At 42.8% G+C, this 16,657-nt stretch overlaps 1 protein-coding gene across 1 annotated transcript in view; it reads right to left on the reverse strand.

Annotated features, from left to right (window-relative positions):
- Nucleotides 1–16,305, reverse strand: part of POLR3B (RNA polymerase III subunit B) — a 106,857-nt gene extending 90,552 nt beyond the window's left edge. The window contains exons 1-6 of the mRNA XM_026499750.4: nucleotides 16,046–16,305; nucleotides 12,520–12,552; nucleotides 7,809–7,865; nucleotides 7,553–7,617; nucleotides 4,761–4,836; nucleotides 1,550–1,650 (exon numbers count right to left, since the gene is read on the reverse strand). Coding sequence (XP_026355535.1) covers nucleotides 1,550–1,650; nucleotides 4,761–4,836; nucleotides 7,553–7,617; nucleotides 7,809–7,865; nucleotides 12,520–12,552; nucleotides 16,046–16,117 — 404 coding nt within the window. The 5' untranslated portion in view covers nucleotides 16,118–16,305. The remainder of the gene's footprint in view (nucleotides 1–1,549; nucleotides 1,651–4,760; nucleotides 4,837–7,552; nucleotides 7,618–7,808; nucleotides 7,866–12,519; nucleotides 12,553–16,045) is intronic.
- Nucleotides 16,306–16,657: the final 352 nt, after the last annotated feature.

Genomic DNA, 16,657 nt, shown 5'->3' on the forward strand with positions numbered 1-16,657 from the left:
TGTCTAAAGTTGATGTACCAAGAAACAGAGGTATATACACAGCATTTAAAGTTACGGATGCAGTAACCACCAGAATAAGAGACACGGTCACGAGATGGGAACAGGACCGGGGTGAGGAACGGGGGAGGCTACTGCTTTGTGTTAAGTGCTCTCACGTACTTTTGATTTGTTACCAAGTAGGAATATTACTTGGATTAAAATGAAACATTTTTTACTCAAAAAAACAAAGAAAAAACAAAACAAAACCAAACCAATAAAACCCAAACGCCACAACGCGTACACGAGGTCGCGTATCATGTGGCAGGTCCTGGTACATATAAGCACTCTGGCCCACAAAGGTCACTCGCATGAGTGCAGTAAATGCAGTCACCTCTCCCAGCGTCTGGCACGTAGCAGGTATTCACCAAACACTGGGTACATGCACACCCTTCCCTGCCTCCTCTTAACCAGGATGTAAACCCTAAATTGTACTAGGGATGCTTTGCACCTGCCTCTCCAGTCTGCCCCCTTCACAAATATTCAATCTGGGAAATAATTTATTAATGATCCAAGATTTAACTGGACATGACTGTAGTCCATACGTGAGAATAAGAGAAGGTCTAAAATGAAGATTAATATTCTGAAATCCCAACTTGTTTTCCTGACTGAAGAGTGAGGACAGGAGCGATACACACGGCCCCCTCCTTTGGGAGACTATAGGGGAAGGATCTGTTAATCCTGTGGGTTTCCACGTTACTCTGGACCTCTCCATCATAGCACTTACCAAGTGGTACTAGAGATCCGTAAGCCTGCCTTCCCCGGCAGCTGGGGATGAACAAGCCAACAGGAGTTGTGTCTAAGTATCTTCTGTTGAGCCAAGTACCCAGCACAGTGCAGGACAAGTGACAGGCAACTGGTGCATATTTCCTGAACCAACGGATATTTATTAAGCTCTTAGCACTTTAGAAGTGGGGGGAAAAAACACTTGGGTGGGAATTGTTCACACTAAGTTTAAAGTCCAACATCATTATCAGATTCACAATATTGTGGGTTTCGTCCATTTCTACAGGTGAGCCAGTGTGTTTTCCTAATAAGGAAAAGCAGATTGCGACAATGCTAGCTGACGCGATCCATCATTTCCAAACCCGTTCCAGGCAAATAAGTAACTTCTCCCTTTAATACCGCGATATTGGAAAAGTTCAACTTCCAAGAAAAGTCAAACTTAAAATACACATGAATACACCAAGAAGACTAGCCCAGGAGAGTTCACTGAAATGCTATCTTACCTAATGTTTCCCTACAGCTGGGATTTCAGGAGGAAACGGAAGCATTCTCCTTAGCTTTACAGAAAAGGTTTCACAATGAAAAAGCACCACCACCACAGCCATGCGCGGGCCACTGCTCCGAGCACACTGCTGGGCTGACTCACTGGGTCCCCGAAGACTCCACGAAGTAGGCACTGTTCCCCACATTTTTCAGGTGAGGAAATGGGGCAAAGGAACTGTAGCACTTGCTCAAGGTCACCCCACAGGACTAGCACGCAGGCTCCAACTCGGACATCGTTCCTCACCTGCCAATGGGTAAGGCGTTACGGATGATCCTCTGGCTGCCTCGGGTATATTCGATGTCCACTGTGATGGGGGCAGAGTACGTCATGTCCCGCAGACGGCACTGAAAGACAATCAGACAGCCACTGCTCCTCCTCCCTGGGAGAGAAAGGTCCTGAAGCCTCCAAGAGCTCCATTTCCAGCAGAAGGATAGTCCACACCGGACTGAGCTGCTGCAGGGGCTGCCATAACAGCATCAGGAGCGATGAGCCTGCCTTCTCCACGAAGGGAATGACGCCAGCCACTGATCCAGACACCCCCACGGCCTCTCTGCCCCCGCCAGCCCAGAAACGACACAGTAACTCTGGTACTGACAGTCTTCTCGCTATCTGATGCCATCACCAGTCTGTTCCCATCTTTGAAGCAAATTAGATTATTCCCTGAAATTCCCTGAATAAGGTAACCACATTGATTACTTTCCATGGACCCAGTTTTCAATGTGGTTACCTTATTCAAAAAGTTAACAACCAGCATGATACCTAAAATATACACATACACAAACTAAAAAATTTAAACTATACTTCCTTTTATTCTACAAATAAACTAACTCTATCACAAAATTCCTTAACAAGCAGTATCCTATAGCACAAATCATTCGACACATCATATTAACAATTTCTGCATCATTTGGGGAACTTTAGAAACTACTTGTATGGGGATGCCTGGGTGGCTCAGTGGGTTAGGCGGTTGCGTTCGGCTCAGGCCATAATCCTGGGATCGAGCCCCGCATTGGGCTCCTTGCTCAGTGGAGAGCCTGCTTCTCCCTCTGCCATGTGCTCGCTCTCTCTCTCTCTTTCTGACAAATAAATAAAATTTTTAAAAAAAGAAAAGAAACGAAACTACTGGTGTGTGCTTTAGTTTGACGAGGTGATGACTCGCTAAATGATGCCCTTACCTGAGCCATGATCAGACCGGCAAAGCCACGAAACTCTTGATGCTTCCCTGTTTTTTAGATGGTCATCAGGTTGCTTGTACTCTCAAAAAGAGAGTTTCTCTGAACATCAACCGTGGCAATTCATGGCACTGAATCCTCTATGCCTTCAACTGAACTGAAGGCAGATTTAAACTTTTTCTTTCTTTCCCAGTGCCTGGGATCTTAAAATATTAGGTATCTCTATTAATGATGAATGACAATTGCTTATTTTGTATTTAATTAGACTGAGCCTCCCTCTTTAGGCCACACCAAAGGTGACGTGGCATGGAGGTTCGGAGTGTGCACCTTACTGCCTGTGCTCAAATCCTGGCTCTACCACTTCAGTTCTGAATAACCCTTCTGCGCCTTGGTCTCATCGTATGTAAAGTGGGAATGAGAATAATTTTAATTCTCAAGAGTATAAACATATATTTTTAGAATAGTGCCTGGTACAGAGTATTATACAGATACTACCTCATTTTTATTAAAAAAAAAAAAAAAAACCTAATATAATGCCCATGATGGGCAAACATTTGTGTATTTCAACAAACTCTTCTCCTTCAAACAGAAATGAAATTTGACAGGTGTGGTAAAAACGGGGACCCTTTCCATTGGCCCCAAACTACCCCACGAGCTCTCTCTGTCCCCCTCAGCCTCTCTGTCATTACAGGAGTGGGGCTGGGCTGGGGGGGTCTGCAACGCCAGCACCCCACCACTCCTGCCGTGGGTCCCCTGACTGCCCACTCACCTGCTCTCCCACTCTCCCCGCCTCTCCAAGGCTCAAAATCCCTCCAAGAAATCTTCATGTCCTCTTTCCCTGACTACAATAACACCCACACGTGTTTTCTCCAACATCAGGAAGAATAATTATGACAACTGTGGCCTCAGGCTTCTCAAACGACTTCAACCTACTTTGTCTTCTCTCTACACTTGGTAATACAGTTCAAAAGTTAACAAACTGAGGGCTTCAGAGGGGAGGGGGTGGGGGAATGGGATAGGCTGGTGATGGGCAGTAAGGAGGGCACGTGTTGCATGGTGAACTGGGTGTTATACGCAACTAACGAATCATCGAAGTTTACATCAGAAACCAGGGATGTACTGTATGGTGACTAACATAATATAATAAAAAAACATTAAAATTTAAAAAAAAAGTACTTTAGAGCACACACACACACAAAAATGACTTGGAAATTACTAATTGGCTGCCTAGTTCTTAAAAATTGGAAAACTCCAGCAAAACGGAATGCGAAGTGGGGAAAGTTAGAGTGGTGCACATGCTTTCCAACATTCCGAACCTCACCACTTCCTACTTAACACAACTTCCCTTCCTGCGCCTTCTAGGCATTCCAGTGTGCAACCCCTGCTGTCGGTTCCACGTGCTCTGTTATTTTATTCTCTCCACAGAGTATGAACTCCTTGAGGAAGGAGAGGGTCTCACTGCTTTTGTATCTCTCAATGCTGAGGCACAAAATAAATGTTCAATTGACACTCGACGCTCAGTGATTAAGTAACACCAACATTTAGCTGTGTGAAGTGTCTGGTTCCATGATTATACTTCATCTGACGTTGCTCAGACAACAACCCTAACATTCTAACAACTTACTTATTGTTTAGTAAAGGTTCCTCTGCCACTTCTCCTAATTGCTCAACACTTTAGCTTTACATTAACACAAACTACATAAATCTACAAAAATCACTTTTTTTCCTAAATCAATTCCAAATTATGGACACTAAATGGAAGAATTTCCAGAGGAATCTAGAATGTGTTAAAAGCCAATAAACAGGCCTGTTCTACAATCCTTTGTCTGCAGCTCTGCTAAAATCCTGGTATTCAAATTTTCTTCCCATCCATCTCTTACAACAGACTCCGAGCCCCTGCCCTTGGTCTCCTCTCCCTAACACAATGCCTGCTGACCCTCAAAAAATGTGGTCAGTAACCTCTGCAAATGCACAGCACAGGGTCGTAGGCACAGGTGGCTGGCTGGGGCGGGGGCAAGGGGAGGGCTGCTCAAAAGCGCAGAAGCAGGGACGCAGACGGGACACAGTTACGCAACAGCACACGTTAACCAGGATCCGATGACAAACAAATCGTGCTGAATTGTTTCCAGATACGGTATTATATAAATGCTAATTTATGTTGGTTATCTTTGTCTCATAGGAGATACTTTTTCCCTGTTTTTAAATCATTTTAAGAGCATATATTAAGGCAAACTCTTTGAGTTAAGGCAAACAAATCCAATTCTGGTAAGGTAGATTATTACCTCATGAGGGGACACTGGTCTAGTTACATTGAAGCTTTCTTCAACATCAGGAAGCCCCACATAGATATTAAGATACCTGAAAAGCAAATTATTCCATGACCAATTATACCTTTTCAAAGAACATATAAACAAACAAGCTATTTTCCTCCCAAATGCAAGGATTATACTTTGACAAATACTTACCCTGCTAAGAATGACATCAAATTAAAAATTATAATTTGAGATCCTCTTGATGTGATAGTACAAACAGCTCTACCAAGGAGGGAAAATACTTACTAAGTCTTTTTTAAGAAATTACTATAAATCTCTCTTTAAAAATACTGGAAAGACAGCTCTCTAAAGATAATATTTAATGAAAAGAGCTATTATTCATGTAAAAAAGAAGAGGTTTTAAGGGTGAAAAACATAGCTCTTCCTTGACTCACAGTGGGGTGACAGCCTAATAAAGCCATCATAAGTTGAAAAGACTATGAAGTCAAAAATTCATTTACCATCCCTAACCTACCAACCATCGTAGCTTAGCCTGGCCTACCTTAAAGGTGCTCAGAATAATTACATTAGCTTATACTTGGGGAAAATCATTTAACACGGAGCCTATCTGAAGATAAAGTGTTAAGTACCTCATGTAATTCATTGAATACTGGACAGAAAGTGAAAAGCAGAATGACTGTGTGTCGGTTGTTGACCCTCGTGACTGTGGGGCTGGCCGGGAGCTGTGGCCACACTGCCCAGCACAAGAGCATTGCACGCTAGCCTGGGAAAAGATCAAAATTCAAAGTACAGTTTCTACCAAATGTGTCTAGTTTTCATGCCATCATAAAGTTGAAAAACTGTTAAGCTGAATCACTGTATATGAACCACCGTGCATACAATGAGCATATAATGCGCTCATTATGGCAAAAGAAACATAGGAAGAACGCAGAAACGAATACCTACCGGGAGTGTCTGGCAACAGGATGGAAAGAACGGGGACGGGAGTGACAATTTCCTGAAAATACTTTTTTCTACAGGTCTAACTCTTACAATTATGTTTCACACACTCAACAAGTAAATGCATAATTAAAATCGAGCAGGACGCAGAAGGGGACCCAAAATGGAACACAAACGCCACAGCCTTACAAATGAGTAATGTGACTGCAATGAGAAGGTGGAAAAGCAAACAAGTCTGAGTAGCTTTGGAAACGGTATTTTGCTTGGATGCTGTAGAGATAAAGACAAAAAAGCAATATACAGATATTGTACTCTAATTAGTAAATTTTATTCTCACAGAGGTTATCAATTAGCAATTCTGAAACTACGTATATTCTGGGACTGAATAAATAGGTATAAATAGTGTGGGTAATGAGAGCCAGGTTTCTCATTTTAGGGACAGAACTTACAAATAAGGAAAGAGGTCAGTCAGAATGAGTCCCATGGAGTTGAACGGAAATAGGAGCTATCGGTATACTGGTTTTTCATATCAAAATGGATAGGATACGGAAACATCGAGGTATGTGTGCCTGGTAGTATACATACACATACATATTTCCTCGCTCCGTCTACCGAGGCTTTAGATCCCTATCTTGGTTTTTAAACACAATAGTCCAGAAAAGGAGACTAGGACTCCTTGAGGGAAATGGGTGATTCCAGGCTGGCGCAGGGAAAATACCAGATCAACCACGTCTCATGGCGACAGAAAGTGAAGTGGTGCTTAAACATTAACTAGGGTGTGCTGCAAGGACACAGCAGTCAACCCTCCCATGGTCAAAGCTGGGATGATTGGAGCAGTAAAATGATACTACTGGATTATGATCCATAGAGTAAGCTATACGTGAGTTTATATTAATATAAAGAAAATTAAAGAGATAAATGAAGGGAAGCAGCAGCTCTTCCTTCCAACAGAATTCCAGTATTAATGAACAAGGAACAATGGCAAGAAAGCCTCACCAAGAGGTAAACACACAGCAGTAATTGTTATAAGAACCGTCCTTGATGCTAAAATTAGTGGGTAAGCTATCTGCATAATATCAAAAGATGTCCCCCTAAGACACTTATTACGAAAGGAAAAATCGTAATTCTACAGTGGACAAACCTGCATATACCACCTTAATCGGGAGAACAAAGTTAAAACCACCAATAGTAGAATATACTGACAGCTCTACCCCTGATACGATGCAGTGAAGATAGCACCAAACGTTACTTCTGTGCCAAAAATGTATAAGCCAACTGAATCATGAGCAAACATCACACAAACCCAAATGGCAGGACCTCCCACAGAACAACAGATCAGAATTCTTCAAAAGTGTCAAGGTGATAAAAGACCAAGAAAGTCTGAGGAACTGTCACAGGCTGGCAGAGGCTGAAGAGACATGAGAACTAATCATCATGTTGGGCTCTGGATTGAATCCTGGGCCAGAAAAAAAGACATGAGTGGGAAAGCTTGAAATGAGACGTGCAGAGTAGTTGCCAGTATTGTATCAGTGCTAACTGCCTGGGTCTGCTAATTGTGGTTTGGTTACGTAAGATGTTAATATTAGCACAGGCTGGGCGAAGGATAATATGGAACTCTTTGTACTATTTTGGTAATTTTTCTCTAAATTTAAAAGTGTTCTAAAAAAGTGTTTAAACCTGGTTCAGTCCTTTTCAAGCGTAACTCTACTTGTTATAATTAGTTTACCAATTAAAAATTGAGTACTTATCTTATTAACCAGATAAAGACAGTTATTTTGATAGAGTTTTGGTAACAACCACATTCACTTTAAAAAACGTTAGACGTGATCAAAGCAGCAAGTCAAGAGTAGCTGATTCCTTACTTCAAGTACCACATGGGGTCGGCATCGCTCGTGACCTTCTCATTGGCTTTCATTATCTTCTTTATCTGCAGTGGAAAGAGCACCATTAGGAACGTCTCTGGCTTCCACCAATTCTCGTCTCCACTTTTTTTTCTTTTTTAAGTAGGCTCCACACCCAAGGTGGGGCTCGAACCCACGACCCTGAGATCGAGTCCCCTGCTCTACTTACTGAGCCCACCAGGCGACCCTCTCTCTGTTTCTAAGCCCTGCTGCTTACCTCCACATTAATGAAATAGTTGAATGAATCTATATGCTGTTTCACAAGGCCTTTCACCTAAACAGACAAAAAATAGAAAGTAGGTTAGCAACAATACAGCATACTGTCATAGACTCTAACCATAGGTGATCTTCAGATTTTTCTCAAAACTAAAGTGAGAAAAAAAAATCCACAAATGTCACTTGGTAGAACTTTACATTTATGCGTCCTCATTTCACGTCTCCTCCATCCTAATACATCCTCAAATTTTCCTCCTTGAGAATCAATCTGGCCCTTGGAATTCAAGATAGGAGTATCTGAACATACCTAATGACTCCCCATAAGCTAACAAATGAGGCAAGATTTTCTCTGCATACTTTTAATTTACAAAAAATCCAAGAAACAAGATACAGCAATTGAGCATCGTTTCTTCAACCCTCAAAAACGCCTGTTTTCTTTTCTGTCTTTCCCTATCTGGGCAATTTCGAAAAATGAGGATTTTTATTAAGAAAATTGATTTGCGAATGTTGAACCACCCTTGCATCCCAGGGATGAATCCCACTCGGTCATGATAGATAATGCTTTTAATGTACTGTTGGATCCTATTAGCTAGGATCTTGTTCAGAATTTTGGCGTCCATATTCACCAGGGATATTGGTCTGTAATTCTCCTTTTTGATGGGGTCTTTGCCTGGTTTGGGGATCAAGGTAATACTGGCCTCATAGAATGAGTTTGGTAGTTTTCCTTCTGTTTCTATTTTTTGAAACAGCTTCAGGAGAATATGTATTATTTCTTCTTTGAATGTTTGGTAGAATTCCCCGGGGAATCCCACTTCATTGAGATAAAAAGCTTCTGCACAGCCAAGGAAACCATCAAAAAAACTAAGAGGCAGCCCACGGAATGGGAGAAGATATTTGCAAATGACACTACAGATAAAAGATTAGTATCCAAGATCTACAAAGAACTTCTCAAACTCAATACACAAGAAACAAATAATCAAATCAAAAAATGGGCAGAAGATATGAACAGACACTTTTCCAATGAAGACATACAAATGGCTAACAGACACATGAAAAAATGTTCAAAATGATTAGCCATCAGGGAAATTTGAATCAAAACCACACTGAGATACCACCCTACGCCAGTTAGAATGGCAAAAATTGACAAGGCAGGAAACAACAAATGTTGGAGAGGATGTGGAAAAAGGGGATCCCTCCTACATTGTTGGTGGGAATGCAAGTTGGTACAGCCACTTTGGAAAACAGTGTGGAGGTCCCTTAAAAAGCTAAAAATTGAGCTACCCTATGATCCAGCAATTGCACTACTAGGTATTTACCCCAAAGATACAAATGCAGTCAAGAGAAGGGCCATATGCACCCCAATGTTCATAGCAGCAATCCACAATAGCCAAAGCGTGGAAGGAACCGAGATGCCCTTCAACAGATGACTGGATTAAGAAGATGTGGTCCATTTATACAATGGAATATACTCAGCCATCAGAAAGAACGATTACACAACATTTGTAGCAACATGGACAGGACTGGAGGAGATAATGCTAAGCGAAATAAGTCAAGCAGAGAAAGACAATTATCATATGGTTTCTTTCATCTATGGAACATAAGAAGTAGGAAGATCGGTAGGAGAAGAAAGGGATAAAGAAAGGGGGGTAATTAGAAGGGGGAATGAACCATGAGAGACTGTGGACTCTGGGAAACAAACTGAGGGCTTCAGAGGGGAGGGGGGTGGGGGATTGGGATAGGCCGGTGATGGGTATTAAGGAGGGCACGTATTGCATGGTGCACTGGGTGTTATACGCAAGTAATGAATCATGGAACTTTACATCAAAATCTAGGGATGTACTGTATGGTGACTAACATAATATAATAAGAAATTATTATTAAAAAAAAAAGAAAATTGAAAATCACTGCATTAGAAATTGAAAGGCAGGTGAATTCACAGGACCCCAAAGCAGATACGAGCCAGCAGAGACTTCCCTTTCATCTCAGAAGTCAGAAACAACCACACAGATAGTGCGGTGTGCTACAGAAAACAATGAAACAGTAACACGGACTCCAAAGTCTGAGAATTTCAAAGGCCTGTATGTGTTCTTTTTTTCAATATTAATCTTCAAGCACAATGGGTTCAGCACTGCTAGAACATTCCTAACACATAATCAGATCCTTCGCTTTAATTATACTTCCTCGTTGGGATCTCACTGGCTTACAAAAAAACCATCCCATTTAGAAGCAGTCCTAATTATTGGGGATAAAATTCAACCTTTTATAGTGAGCTGAGGTCTGCCTTCCTCCAGTTTCCACCCCTTGGACTTAACTGTCCTTCTAGAGAGAAAGGCCTGCTCTCAGACAGTCTGTTTATTTACAACATAAAATTTACAACTCTCCTTCATGTTGTTGCGTCCAGGATGACCTATTCAACTATGTCTCACACGCATGCCTTCCAGACCCTTCCTTCAGCAGCAGATGGCCTGCTCCTGGGCATGCTCCAGTTGGTCAATGTTCCTCCTAATGTGGGCACCCTGAACTCACTGACAAGGTTCTCAACAGTCTGACCAGCACACAGTGGGGCTACTGCCTCCCTCATTCTGGATATTATACTACCACTATTAAAAAAAAAAAATTCAGGGGCGCCTGGGTGGCACAGCGGTTAAGCGTCTGCCTTCGGCTCAGGGCGTGATCCCGGCGTTCTGGGATCGAGCCCCACATCAGGCTCCTCCGCTATGAGCCTGCTTCTTCCTCTCCCACTCCCCCTGCTTGTGTTCCCTCTCTCGCTGGCTGTCTCTAGCTCTGTCGAATAAATAAATAAAAATCTTAAAAAAAAAAAAATTCAACGCCACGTTACTGACTCATCAACTAAAACTCAAAAAGTAATGTTTATTTTCACAAAACAATGCTATTGAGTCAAACACATCCAATTTGGTATTTGTACAAAACCAAGTACAGGGATTTACATTCATCCCTCTTCACTGTTGTCATCCCAGCCTAAGAACTGAGTCTTGATTCTGTTGGCCAACAGCGTTGGCAGCCTTATAAGCTTTGCATTTCTGTCTTCAATTATGTACTAAAATCTTTGTACCTTTATTTTTGGACAACTATATTTCAAGGTGATCTGAGTAAAGGAGAATCCCAAGTTTGAGTGAATGAATGAATGAATAAATATAATGACCAAAGTCTTAGGTCTCTAAGAATTCTCACTCTCTTCTTGGACTGTATGACATCAGTTGTCTCCTTTTTCTTTTAATCATAAATATCACCTTTCTCCTCTGCTTATATATACTTCCTTAAAAAAAAAAGTTATAATTAAAAAAACAAAAACAAAAAACCCATTCCTTCCCTTGACCTTATTACCATTTTATTTCATTCTTGGTCACTCTTCTTAAAAGCTCTTTAACAGCTTCCTATTGCTGTTAGAAGAAAAGCCAATGTCCTTAATGTGGCTTTCAAATCCGGCCAGCAATCTGGCCCTGACAGCCTCCCCAGAACCACTCCCCAGCACTCTCCCTTCTGCCTATAACACAAAACTAAGTCAGATAAGACTCTACTTATTCTTCAAGTCTCCAAGCTTTCACTTAGCCTGCTTTCAACATCCAACCACGTTGTACTACGTATCAGCACTTGAATTTCTTCTTTGTGCCAAATAATAATCCACTGCAGCACCACTGTATGGCCTGACCATATTTTATTTATCCATCCATCGGCTGATGGCCATTTGGGTTGTTTCTACTTTTTGGCTATTATGAACATGTATGTACAAGCTTTGTGCGGACATGAGTTTTCATTTCTCTTAAGTAGGAGTAGAATTGCTGGATCATACGGTAACTCTGTTTAACCATTTGAGGAATGGCCAGGCCGTTGTCCATAGTAGTTGCAATATTTTACATTCCCACCAGTAGGGTTCCAATTTCCCCACATCCTCATCAACATTTGTTATTACCGTTCTTTTTGATCACTGACATCCTAGTGGGTGTCAAGTGATCTATCATTGTGGTACCCCCTATGTCTTAGTATAAGCTCTTTTTTTTTTTAAAGATTTTATTTATTTATTTGACAGAGCTAGAGACAGCCAGCGAGAGAGGGAACACACGCAGGGGGAGTGGGAGAGGAAGAAGCAGGCTCCTAGCAGAGAAACCTGATGTGAGGCTCGATCCTAGAACGCTGGGATCACGCCCTGAGCCAAAGGCAGACGCTTAACGACTGCACTACCCAGGCGCCCCCTTAGTATAAGCTCTTTAAAAGTGAACTGAAGCCCTCCACTAACCTAATATTCAGCAGTTCCTGTGACTATCCACTCATCCGTTCCAGCCAAACAGACTGGCCACCATTCCTCACAGACTCTGTGGAGACTTTTATCATGGCATGCTCCCTGCATTAGACCTTTCAGCCGACGTAAATCCTGTCCTCCTAAGATGGGGTTTATGTCTCACCTCGTTTGGGAGACCTTCTCTGACCACCTGTGGTGTCTCTCTTGCCAACCCCACTTCGCTACTGTGTATACGACATCCTATCTCTAAAATTAGATGACCACTCTCCCAACCAGCACCTTACATATAGTCAGGGAAACTCCCTTAAAATCCCTTGTATTTCTAAAATACAGCAAATTACATAGTTGTGCACAGTCAAAAATTATTAGTGGTAATAAACAATCTTTAAGAGAAATGAATTCAACTTTTTTCATTTGAAAAATAAACAATTATTATTAAATGTTAAACAATTACCTTCAAAAATGCTGGAAGCAGCCTCCATTTTTCCTGTGAAACAAAACAAGAGGAGTGTCAGCATCTGTGGCAGCAACCACAATATTTTCATAAGAAGTTATTTTAATATACCAAAAATGACTTACTTTATCACAGAAAACAAAAGAACATAAACCAAAATGAAAAGAACAATTTTAAAATTGTAACCACTTTTATGGAAAATCATAGATGTGTGTATGTGCATACAAATATACATATATACACACATATACCACCCAGTTCTTAAACAGAATATACTTTAATCTTTTGATGATTCAAGGTTCCAAGCATTTTTCATACATTATTTTATTGCCATGACGCCTCCCGAGCAAGCAAGGTTTGCCAGTCTGAGACAGGGAAAGTTAGTGTCAGAGTCCTGGGAAGCTGGATCTCTTAGCCCAAAAAGTGTTTTTTCCCTCCCGTATTTTCTCAACTAGTGTCTGGTCAAAGCTCGTCTCACGGCCGCGAGAGGACGGCATACGAGGTATTTATCTCCTATTAAATACCTGCAAACACACGCAGTGCTCGAGTTCTTAGGCCTGCTTTTTATACCTTCCTGAGGTTGTACACGGCTGAGATGCTCAGTCTCTTTTCATGTATGGCATCTACTCTGCTAATGGGAAATCTGACAAATGGTTAGAAACGAGTCTAAAGTAAGAATACATAGTTTCTGAGTAAGGGCCTAAGGACCGCAGAGGACCTGGCAGCAGCTATAAAAACTCCAACTTTCACCCTGAGTGACGTAAGAAGCAGCAGAAGGTTCTGAGCAAAAGAGTGATGTGATGATGACTCATCTTAACTGGCTCACTCTAGCTGCTGGGTTGAGAACAGACAAGGTTAGAAGCAGAGAAATGACTCAGAAGTTTACTGAAATACTCCAGGCCAATGGTAACAGTACGGATAGTGAGACATTGTAGTTAGGAGACACAATCAAAGCCAACGGGACTTGAGCATAGATTAGATAGAGACTCTGAAGAAGAGGAGTCAGGACCGACACCCCAGAGTTGCCATTCGTGGAGACAAGGAGGCAGGGACACTGCCGAGCAGCAGGTAAGGAGTGGAGGGGTCATCAGGAGTTTGGCTGGGAGCATGTTCAGCTTGGTATATCCATTAGACAGTAGGGGACATGTCAAAGAGACAACAAATAGGGGTCTGGAACTTGAGAAGAGAGTGGCCTAAAGATATAAATTAGGGAGAGATCCATGGATGGAGGACAATTAAAGCCACATAATGGATGAGATCACCTCAGGAGTGTGGATGGAGAAGAGTTCCATGCAATGAGCTCACCAACACTCCAACGTGTAGAGAGGAGCAGCAGAAGGCAGATCCAGCAATGAGGAGTGACAAGGAGTGGCCAGGGAGGGAAGTAAAACACCTTTTTTAAGAAAGAAGAAAGGTGGGGGCAGGGGGTGTATCTGTATCTTCCTCTCAATGTTGCTGTGGCCCTAAAACTGCTCTAAAAAAAGTAAGTCTACTAAAAAAAGTAGAAGGCAGTCAGGAAAAAGTAATCTATGACAATAGAAATCGAATAAATTCAAAAGGGTTCATAAGGGAAATTTCTGGGATGATGGAAATGTTCTAGATCTTGTATTGGGTGGTAGTTATTTGGGTATACGTAACTGTCAAAACAAATACAACTGAACACTTCAGATCGGTGCATTTTATTATATGTAAATCTACAAAGAGGAATGAGAGAAAAATCCAGAAGGAACTATGTGAGTAGAGAAGAAAGATCTGAGGGCAGAATAGGGAAGGAGGTGGGAACGGTGCGAATAGGCTGAAAAAGTAAATAGTGGCCAGACTGAAGAGAACCTTATAAACATGGGTAAGATGTTAAATTTTGCTCTAAGAGCACAGGGCAGAGATTGAAGAATTTTAATCAAGAGAGCAACACGATCATATTTGTGTATTTAAACTGATGGTAAAATATTACTGATGGCTCTGCAGGCTACAGAGCAGAGAACAGCGGGAGTGAGACAAGTTGGCAGCCTAGAAGAGAGGACAGCGGTTCCAACTTGGAGAATAGTGGGAAATTTCAGATTTGAGTGTATTTAGTAGGCAGGATCCTAAGATGTGATGGTGGATTGGACACAGAAGGCCAGGAAGAGGAATTGCTATTCCTGATTCAGAAGCCTGGGACTATGGTTCTGGTTCCTTCACAACTATGCAAACTCAACCAAGATATATAAATCCTTCCGGCTTATCCCCTCAGGTCTTTCAAGAAGCAGTTGGTCTATAGTTAAGGATGAAAACTGCCAGAGTCCAAAATCCAGATCAGCCACTTACCAGCTTTCTGACACTGGATTAATTACATAATCTCTCTGGACCTCAAAAATCTTCGTTGGCAAAATGGGATGAAAATAGTACTTATTTCAGAGAATTAATTAAAATAATACAACGCATGTTAGGCTTAAACAGAGCCTGTCAGATAGCAAGTGGTCAGTAAATGCTGGCTCTTAACTCTTCAAGAGTTAAAAAATAAATACATAAAAATCCAGTATTGCCCGACAATCATCAGTGTGCGGCACTCATGGATTAAATCCGATGGACTAATCATAATGCAACTCACTAATCTGCCAATAATTATAAATAAATTCTTATAATCCAACAGATTTACCGATCATGTCACTCTCCTGCTTAAACCCTTCAATAGCATCTCATCGCTCCTTCGGAGGTCTACAGATCCAAACCATCCATAGTCAGGACCCTCACCTACCCCTTTCTCCTCTTTCTTCCTCTACTTTTCATCCCTCTAGTACCACGGGGCTGCAGTTCCTGGGAAACATCAGACGGTCTGACAGTCTTACCTACCGGGGTGCTCAAGTGTCCTGTTCCTCTACCTGAAAGCTCTCCCTGGCCAGTTTCTCCACTTCCCCCATTCCATGCCAATCAAGGCTGAGGCCCAGAGGGGTTATGTGTGCCTTTCCAGAAAGTAAAATTATGTCCACAGCTGAACTTCATTAGGGAGCTCACGGGAGGGCTAACTTCCCTGATAAAAGGTATGGAGCTACTCCAAAATACAGATTTTATTCTTTTTTTTATGCAAAAGATATTGAATAAATTTTCAGAGCTTTTAAAATACTCCTGCAGCCCAAACTTGAGTTCCGGGTTAAAAGGATGACTAGCCCGGGATTCAGACGACGTGGTTCCACCGCCACGAGCAAATGTGGACCTCAGGAAAGCGTCCTCTCTAATCCCGCGCGGATGCACTACGCGCCCCCCGATAGGCGCGAGGTCCAATCCCGCCCCGACACACACGAACACGGAAGGGGCCCCCAGCCCTGAGCGGCGAGCGCGCGGGGCTGCTCCGCCCGCACACCGCCGGCTGAGCGCTACTCGGAGATGGACCCCTCCACGTGCACGCGGCGGCCCGCACCGGAAGAGACCCGCTCCGGCATCCGGAGCATGCGCAGAGCTGCCGCACCCGCCGCTCCGCCACGAGAGCTCTCGGGGCAACGCCTCCTGCCGACGCTCCCGGCCCCTTCCGCTCCCCGCCCGCCGTCCTCACCTCTACAGTGGGGATGGGCGCAGCCAGTTGCTCCGGGGTCAGGTTCCCGAATTCTTCCGCAAGCACGTCCATGCTGCGCTGCTCACGACGATGGTAGACACAAGGAGAACCCCCACGACCGCTTTCGCTGCCCCCGAGTAAACTGCAGCACCCGTGAAGGGCGGTGCGCGGAGGCCTAAATGGTCCCCGCCGCGCAGGTTAAGTGGTGGTGTGACAGAAACGTTCCGCCTGCTCCCGGCCCGAACCTGTGGTGGAACCCGGATGTGGCCGAGGCGAAGCTGGGGAACTGCGCCCCCTGCTGTTGCTTGGAGGCCTCCTCCGGCTAATCTTAACCAGCGGACAGGTTTAGTGCCAATTATCCCATAACTGAGACCAGTAAAGCGTTATTGGTTGTAATTTTTTTAATAATTCAAAGAAAAGGGTAAACAGATAATTTGCGCAACTTGAGTCACCGAGGCAGAGGATTCATTTAATCCAATCCAAAACTACACACTGTATGGTGTGGAAAAATAGGAAACTTAAATGCTTAGTAGTAGGGGATTGGTTAAAAAAATTATGGTACCTGTGTGTGATGGAATATTATGCAACCAACAAAATGACCTAAAGTGAGAA

The sequence above is a fragment of the Ursus arctos genome, unplaced genomic scaffold, assembly GCF_023065955.2.
Source record: "Ursus arctos isolate Adak ecotype North America unplaced genomic scaffold, UrsArc2.0 scaffold_21, whole genome shotgun sequence".
In the NCBI taxonomy this organism is placed as follows: domain Eukaryota; kingdom Metazoa; phylum Chordata; class Mammalia; order Carnivora; family Ursidae; genus Ursus; species Ursus arctos.